Source organism: Diachasmimorpha longicaudata, unplaced genomic scaffold (assembly GCF_034640455.1).
Source record: "Diachasmimorpha longicaudata isolate KC_UGA_2023 unplaced genomic scaffold, iyDiaLong2 ctg00000371.1, whole genome shotgun sequence".
Classification (NCBI taxonomy): Eukaryota; Metazoa; Arthropoda; class Insecta; order Hymenoptera; family Braconidae; genus Diachasmimorpha; species Diachasmimorpha longicaudata.
Window position 1 is genome coordinate 1 of NW_026974108.1, and position 9,229 is coordinate 9,229.

The window sequence follows — 9,229 nt, forward strand, 5'->3', positions numbered from 1 at the left end:
ATTAATTGTGTTATTACATTTTCTATTTCTTGATTCAGATGATTATTTCAATCATTTTTTGTTTCCGATATTGGCAGCATTGTGTGACGTCATTTGAGAACCAAAAAATAATGCTTCTATTGGTGTTCCACCGTTGGCCAAATTTGTTTCGATCGAGCGGTGCGCATGCGCATTGAGTGGTGCCAGCGACTAGACAATGAGAGAGCATATCTCCTCTCTCTCATGTTCGATATGTCGCTGGATCTTATTAGTGACTTTCTTAATAATAACGATCCATTGGTGTTCCACCGTTGGTTAAATTTGTTTTGATCGAGCGGTGCGCATGCGTGTTGAGTGGTGCCAGTGACCAGACAATGAGTGAATTCATCCCCTCTCTCTCATGTTCGATATGTCGCTGGATCTCATTAGTGATTTTCTTAACGATCCAGATTTCAACGACAATCCAGTAAGTAAAACCAATATTAAAATATTCTTTTATGTAGAAAAAAATTATTTAGAATCACCGGCTTTCATTTTTATCAAAGTTCTCTCGGGATTTCCATCAGATGTATCGAAATTTACATCGTTGGTCCATGTGAAATTTTCGAGGTTATGGAAAGCACAACTTTTGACAGATTTATCCAAATAAATGTTGCCACAATTGTAGTATCTTCCGTAACTTCCGAAATACTTAGAAGATTCTTCAGTAATGAATATCTCTACAAGGAATCTCAACTCTTGAAAGATTTACGCTACCGCGTATCTTCATTCATTGATATTTTTAAATCATGAACAGATGAAGAACTTTTAAAGAGGACTTCTTTGTAGATCTCATCGTGCTCTACAAAAGGGTCATTTTTACAATTGCTCTATCTTCTCTAGATTCGGAGATATCAATGAATAAATGTCTCAAGAGTTGATATTACGCAATTCAATTATCGAATTTACTCGATTTCTCATTTTATTTTTTGGCAGAAAGTTCTAGTGCCAAACGTAATTGAATATCGAATTATTCTTCTGATCCATTAGATCTATTGAAAATTCGATCTTCGGTCCACCGGACATTTTGAGGTTATGAAAAGTACAACTTCTGAAACATTTACCCAAATGAATGTTTAAAAAGTTGTGCTATCTTTTTTGAAAATGTCAGGGGAGATTTTTCGTTGGTACTTTCGTCAACTAAGAACAAGTTTTTCTCATATTTATTACTAAAATCTCTCCTGACAGCTCTTTTTGTAGATTCCGATTCAAAGATTATTGATTAAATGTTTATTTTTTCCATAGATTGAGTTGGATCAACGCTCAGCCCCGCCTCTACCTGCATCACCACCACCACCACCACCACCACCACCACCACCACCACCACCACCAATAATGGCTGACGACCAGCAACCACCCAATATCCAGCAGCCTCAGCAGCCCCAACACCTCCAACAATATGACCAACAGCTGCAGCATCCTCACCAGCCCCAACAGCTTCAGCAACAATCCTCACAGCTAGAGCAACAACCACCCGATATACAACAAGATCAACATTCACCCGCACAGTCCCACCAGTATCACCTACAACCCCAACAACCTCAGAATCCTCAGCAGCCCCAAGAGCCTCAACACCAACCTCAACAGCCTCAGCAGCCATCCCAGTACGATATCCATGATCTCTTTGGAAATATTAATGAACGCATGGATGTCTTGGAACAATTGTTTGTTGGCAATTACAATCGTGTGAATGAGCAACGTAGAGGAGGTAGTCGAGGTAACAGAGGGGGTAATCGAGGTAATAGAGGCGGTAATGCAAGTAACAGAGGAGGCACAGGTGGCTATGGAGCAGGTGGAAGGAGTCAACGGGGGCGACTAGATGGATGGAACGTGGGAAATGGACAGGCGAAAGAGAATGGTAGGAGACGAAGAGCTGGGCAAAACCTTGATCATCGTAACGCGATGTGAGTTTTTCCAATAATTTAGAATTTACTGCAGTTCTCATGGTCAATTTTCTAAAGCTTGTGACCTCCCTTTCTGCTAATTTTTTCTTCAATCATTCTTATCACTAAATGTCCTTCCGTTCATAACTACGAATGTCTCCCTTTCAGATATTGGAAGAGTCAATTCTTCCAATTGAAAAATCGTCGATCTCAGAGGGGCAAGGGTGGTCCTCCAGTGATCAATCACTACTATGCCTCTCAATAATGTAGGTATTCGGTTCTCCCTTTGGGTGCATTCAAAAAGTTTTTATTCTCATCAATCGCTAAATTTACTAATGGTGATTCTTTTCACCGCTTCTGTCGAAATTTCCGGCGTTTCTCAGCGCGTTATTCACAGACAGACCTCGAGTTCCTGAGGTTTTCCATCTCTGGTTGTTCTTGCCAAATAAAATAGGCGATAAATAATCAATTGACATTTTTTTATGTTTTACAGATTTTCCTATAAGGACTTGAGAGTAGTCCCTCGTCGAAACTGTTTTTTCGACGGTTCACAAAGGTAATTGAATGAATATGTTTATTCAATGTACGTTTAAAATCATAAAATTAATTTTTTTTCGCTCTCCCTAGATTCATCCATGGATTCATTCTGAATTCTTCATTCAGGATTCTGTGATAATAAACAGAGGAGAAGCATTCCATCTCGAAAAATATATATATTCAAAAACGTTTTCTAGTGAGTATTGTGTTGTGTTTTCTTTTTATAGGGAAACAAATTTCTCTTATATTAACAAAAAAGTGAGCATAGTATTATGTTAACTGTAAGAGCTAATTATGCAGTTTAGTGATTGTGTTCATGATAAAGAGTTTTGAAGGTATTATAACATAAGCAGAGGAAAACTATTCCATCTGGAAAAATATGCATTTAAAAACTATTGGTATTGAGTATTTAGTTCTGTTTTATTTTTATAGGGAAAAAAAAATCTCTTATAACAACAAAAATGTGAGCATAGTATTATGTTAACTGTAAGAGCTAATTCTGCAGTTTAGTGATTGTGTTCATGATAAAAAGTTCTCAAAGTATTATAAAATAAACAGAGGAAAACCAGTCCACCTCGATAAATATGCATTTAAAAAGGATTTGTATTGAGTATTTAGTTCTGTTTTCTTTTTATAGGGAAAAAAAATTCTCTTATATTAACAAAAATGTGAGCATAGTATTATGTTAACTGTAAGAGCTAATTCTGCAGTTTAGTGATTGTGTTTATGATAAAAAGTTTTCAAAGTATTATAAAATAAGCAGAGGAAAACCAGTCCACCTCGAAAAATATGCATTTAAAAACGATTTGTATTGAGTATTTAGTTCTGTTTTTTTTTTATAGGGAAGAAAATTTCTCTTATATTAACAAAAATGTGAGCATAGTATTATGTTAACTGTAAGAGCTAATTCTGCAGTTTAGTGATTGTGTTTATGATAAAAAGTTTTCAAAGTATTATAAAATAAGCAGAGGAAAACCAGTCCACCTCGAAAAATATGCATTTAAAAACGATTTGTATTGAGTATTTAGTTCTGTTTTCTTTTTATAGGGAAAAGAAATTCTCTTACATCAACAAAAATGTGAGCATAGTATTATGTTAACTGTAAGAGCTAATTCTCCAGTTTATTGATTGTGCTCATGCTAAAAACTTGTAAAAGTATTGTAAAATCTTTTTTTCATGAAGTTTTCCGTTTTGTTTCATGCACAAAATTTCATTAAACCCCTTAATGTGTTGTTCTTTCATTTATTTACCATTTCCGCCGCCAGATGGTAATCAGTGATCATTACGATCGAATCTTGGCTATTCTCAGTCAATTCTCGTCAAATTATCGTCGATGTCTTACTCGTGTCTGATGTCTTACTCGTGAAGTTGTTCCTAACCTGAATTCTTGAAAAATCCATTGAAAATTAGCATTTTTAGTAAGTTGTTGCCTATGATATTGTAGAATATCCTCAAAAATAGGTTTTAACACATTTTCGTCGATTCCAGGATACTCCCTGTGACGGAGCGCTTGATAGGATTGTTCGCTGATTTCTAACCTCTAATTTCGGTAATTTATCTTCTCTCCCTTTGACTTTTTCTTCCTCCTTAACTCTCTATCTCTGTATCCTCTTCAATTATATCGACGATATTCTTCTTGCTCTCCCCTTTCTATCAGCATCTACCCCTTTTGTATTTCTCTCTTGATTTTCCTTCTCTATTTATTTTTATCATCCCTTCGTCTTTCTTCGTCTTTTTCATTATCTATTTCTTCCGTGCTCTCTAGTTTCTTCTATACTTCAAGTTTATTTCATTTTCTTTGGTATTATTAATTAGTTTTTAATAGATTTTCGTATTGTGGTCAAATTTTCCACCAGTATTTTTTCTAGTGATTCAATTTAAAAATTACGATTATCAAGAGCTATTATCTTGTAGAATCAGCTCGTTTGGACTGTTTCTCACATATTCAGCTGATCAAAAGGTGTAATCTTTCACAATCAGCTTATCTGAGCTGTCCTTTCGCCATTCAGCTTTGTCAAAACTGTTATATTTTACAGTCAGCTGCTGGGAGTTGTGTCTTTCGACCATTTAGCTCATCAAAAGATTTGTATATTATCTTTTCCGATCAACTCATTTCAGCTGTCTCTAGACCATTCAGCTTATCGAGAGTTGATATATTTTACAATCAGCTCATTCAAGCTGTTTCTTGGATATTAAGTAGTTTAAGAAATATTACACTTCTCAATCAGCCCATCTCAGCTGTCTCTAGATTAAGCTTATCGAAAGCTGTTATATTTTACAATCAGCTGATTTAAGCTGTTTCTTGGATATTAAGTTATCTAAGAAATATTACACTTGCCAATCAGCCTATCTCAGCTGCCTCTAGATTAAGCTTATCGAAAGCTGTTATATTTTACAATCAGCTCATCGGAGCGTTGTCTCTTTTCCAATCAGCTTCTCTGAGCTGTCTCTTGAATATTCAGTTATTTAAGAGCTATTACCTTTCACAATCAGCTTCCCTGAGCTGTGCGTTGACCACTCAGCTTCCTAAAAGCTATTTTGTCAGCTTCTCCGAGCTGTACTTGTTTTTTACTGTCGGGTTGTCTCCGGAGTTTTTCTCTGCCAACATTCAGATCTACCTCAGTCGTTCTTTCCAGTTCATTAAAGCTGTTACTGATATCATTGAGGACTGTAGTGTATTGTTAAATAACGTATCATTGTATTTCATGATTAGATCAATACAATAAATAAATCAACAAGTAAATCATATTTTTTATTGATATTCTTATTCACAATGCCTTCATTTGATCGTCGCATCATATTAACCAATGGACAAGAGGGTTGGTTATCTGATGACGAAATCGATTACTTTGCCCAAATTTTACATGACCAATTCCAATTTGAATTTCGTGCATCATGGAAATTTATGATCCCAGAATTTATGGAACCTATCAATCCCAATAAGAAGCATATTCATCTGTTACATTATTCAAGTGATGAACTGTCCAGTAAATATGCTGGAGAGATGCGTGGTGGACACTGGATTTGTACATGGTTTGACACTAAATTCATTCATGTGTACGATTCTTCAAATTCACATAAGCTCGAGATACGTCACAAAACATACTTACGACTCTTATACCCTTGGCTCACGATTGATGACACAAACATCAAATTTTGCACAGTCCAACAACAACCTAATGGGTATGACTGCGGAGTTTTTGCCATAGCTTTTGCCGTTTCAATTGCTCTTGGAGAGAATCCAGAAGAAATTAGGTATGACGTATCGAGAATGCGCGAGCATTTATTGCATATATTTGACACCAGAACAATTTCTAAATTCCCAACAGTTACAATTCCTACGCACTCAAAGCCGCCTCGGAAACGACCAACATCAACGTTCGGTAATCGAATGCCGAAAAAAAGATTCGTATGGAATGAGAACAAGGAAAATATGAAAGTGAATAGCCAGAAGCGTTATCGAAATCAAATTTTCAATCAATTGCAGAAGGATCGGAATGTATCCTATGTGGAAGACGATGATTCCAACAGAACGCAGAAACCTCTAATGGAACGGTTCCTCTCTGAAATACCTTCTGATGGTGATGAAGGTGATCCCTTGCTGAAGAAACGTCGAATTCTTGGCAATCGTGAATTAATACCGTTGCATGATCAATGGCTGGATATGATCGGTAATAATGAAAGATTAAAAGACGAGCATATCTCATTTTTTGGAGAAATGCTGTCTAAACACTCCGATTATGTTCATCAAAGTTCGTTGTTAGTTCAAGCACCGCAGAGAATCACGCCAATACCTCCTGCAAGAAAACATCTTCAGATTTTGTTTAGCAATGATGTTGAACAGAGCGGGAAATTGGGACATTGGATTTGTAGTTTTTATGATGCGAAGCACATCTACATATATGACTCTTTGAATAGTCATTCGTTACATAATGATCATCTGGTATTTCTACAACATCTCTATCCATTTTATAATGTCTCGAACAAGTCAGTACGATTTAGGAATGTACAAACTCAAAACAACTCTGTTGACTGTGGCATATTTGCCATAGCTTTCGCTGTTACCTTACTATTCAGAGAAAAACCAGAATATATTGAATATGATAGATCCCTCATGCGGGATCATTTGCTCGATATGTTCAAAACAATGCAAATCACACCATTTCCGACCTCTTCCAATTTTAATAAATCAAAATCTTTATCTCTACAAGAGATTCGACGAAAGGAACGACTAGCATATCATTCGCGCAGTCTCAGAGATCGAAAGGCTTTACAAATCAATGATTGCGGTAAAAGTTTCGAAAAAGAGATCGTGGAGAACGTTGCTGGTGAGAGAAGGAACGTAGACGGTTCTCTTTCTAGGAAGCATTCTAATGTGATTCATAAAAAAAAATGTGCTGAGACGTTACTGTCAAATCATTTTGGCAATGATGCTATGGGAGAAACGGAAAAGAATGATAGAACCGAAGGAGTTGGTCCAGATGGACATGATCATTCAAAGATAAATTCCAAAAATGCTACTGCTGATTTAAATAAAAAGCAATGGACTGTTTTCAACAAATCGATACCACTGTCGGGACATGTCAAAAATCCTTGGAATCAAAAATCAAGGAAAGCTGAAAAAAAACAACTTATCAGTAAGAAGACTGGAAAAGCGAATTTCAAAACTCAAGCAGTGAAACAAGAAGTTATTCCAACCAAGTCCCGTCCTGAATATTACGTAGAAGCATTGACGAATGTTATCACGGCAACTGATAAAACCAGTTCGGCAGAAAGTAGTCTGGAAGCCCAAAAAATAGTCAAATGGTCTTTGGAACAACGGAAAAGTTATGTGAAAGGTTTGAATCGCTGGTTGGATACACTCCATAAAACTGCAGACCATCATCTTACTAAAATGCGTGGTAATAAGAAGGAACACAAAGTAACGAACCTGTGTGGATTGTCGAGACATACATCATCGACAGAATCGTATTTTTACGAAATGATATATACATTTAATATACCGATAAAATTCAAAATTGAAATCAATTCGAAGGGGCAAGCAACTAATATATTGCCTTTGATTAAAGACAGGCTGCATCGCAAAAAATGGGAATGTGACCTATATTGCCAAGTCATACGCAATGAAGGTATTCTTGGGGACTATCAGAAGTTTCTTGAACTTCTTGCAGTACAGAAGTTACGTACTCTCCCAGAATTTTTGAGAAATTGTTTCTTTGAACATTCAAAAGATAAGTTAGGCCACTTGGTCCATTGTTATACAGAATTGAATCCATGTAAATCCTTGTTTTTTGCTGTCGAAATGTTGGTATCGCACTTCCCTGTGGTGCGAAATATTAAGAGACTCTTATATAAACTCAATGAAACATTCGGGAAATTGACCCATTTGGATGAGGCTTTAGAATCAATGAACTTGGATTTGTTGAGGAAGATATCCGAGGGAATGAAGAGGTCAGGACAATCTTTTGAGTCTCCCGTGACGGGAATTGATAACCTAGATGAAGATATGATACAGATAAAATATAAAAATGCGTTTCTCGCTATGGCTAAACGAGGTATGGCTGAATACCCTTGCATTTCGTGCCAGAAACTCTACCCCCCGACTGCTGTTAGAGCAGTTAAAAATCTACGGAAAGATATCAAATGCCTGCATTGGCAAAATTTGATGGCCTTCGTGGAGAAAGATATCTCCTACTTTAGTGAATACGTATGCGACTATTGTTTAGGAAAATTTCGGAAGGATCAGCTACCACCAACTTGTATATTGAATAATCAGGTTGTAGGTAACATCCCTGACGAAATGAAGAATCTGAATGATTATGAGAAAATACTTATCCAAAGGGCGAAGGTATTCCAAGTTGTGCAGAGAGCCGGAACGGTTCAGAAAAAAAACATACCACATACTATGCGAATTCAGAAATTAGTGGGCCAAACATTTTACTTACCATTACCAATGGAAGAAACTCTTAATAAAATAGCTTCAACCACCGATCCTATCAATAAAGATCATGAATTGCATATTTTGATCCGAGGAATTCCTTCCAAGGCGAGTGCCGTTTGGCAAAAATTAGTCAATCTGGAAAAAGTTTTTAGAGCTCTGAGATGGTTACGATGTAATAATCCACTTTATGCTAATATTGAATTGCCAGAATCAGCTGAGCATTTGATGAAATGGATAACTGATGACGATATTGAATATAATATAGAATCAGGTGAAAGTGATCCTGATGATGATTGCGAAGACAACCCCCAGGTAATTGATAACACAGACATAGAAGTCGATAATCAAGAAATGGATCCAATAGGTCCGACTGAGGGAGCCACAGAAGTTGACGGAACAGAATCAAAAGTAGTCGGACCGCTGGTTCATGTGATCGATGACGAATCACAATCGTTGAATGGTAGGAATGAAATGGACAATGTAAGAGGGCAAATTTTATCATCAGATCGGGACGAGAATGCTCCTATGAAGTCTCCAATGGTCACTCAAATTTTTGATTCTACAGCGCGCTTTGAGCAATACACAATCTATCCCATGCACGATAAAAGAATCCATGACACCGCATGCAATTTATATCAAATGAAAAAAGTTCGAGATGTTCCGTTAAATTATAACATGAAAAATTTAGATTTGCTATGTTTCCCGGATTTATACCCATATGGTGAAAATGGACAAGGTGAGGAACGGAACACACATATTACGGACCAGGAATACATCAAAATGCGTCTTTGCTCGAGAACAGCTCGTTTTCGGTTGAATCAGCAGTATTTGTTTATATCACACGTGAGTG

At 36.6% G+C, this 9,229-nt stretch overlaps 1 protein-coding gene across 3 annotated transcripts; it reads left to right on the forward strand.

Moving 5' to 3' along the window:
* Positions 1–182: 182 nt before the first annotated feature.
* On the forward strand, positions 183–3,664 carry LOC135172501 (G-box-binding factor-like). 3 transcript variants are annotated; one of them, XR_010301114.1, is made up of 5 exons: positions 193–445; positions 1,264–1,922; positions 2,070–2,167; positions 2,395–2,457; positions 2,529–3,664. XR_010301114.1 is itself a non-coding variant. In XM_064138536.1 (4 exons), the coding sequence occupies exons 1-4, from the start codon at positions 380–382 to the stop codon at positions 2,572–2,574; spliced, it is 834 nt and encodes a 277-aa protein (XP_063994606.1). In that variant the 5' UTR covers positions 183–379; the 3' UTR covers positions 2,575–3,664. The 3 variants fall into 3 exon arrangements, 2 of the variants coding, with proteins under 2 accessions (XP_063994606.1, XP_063994608.1); XM_064138536.1 differs by lacking the exon at positions 2,070–2,167 and having other exon boundaries at positions 183–445; XM_064138538.1 differs by lacking the exons at positions 193–445; positions 2,070–2,167 and adding an exon at positions 708–1,050.
* The last annotated feature ends 5,565 nt before the right edge of the window (positions 3,665–9,229 follow it).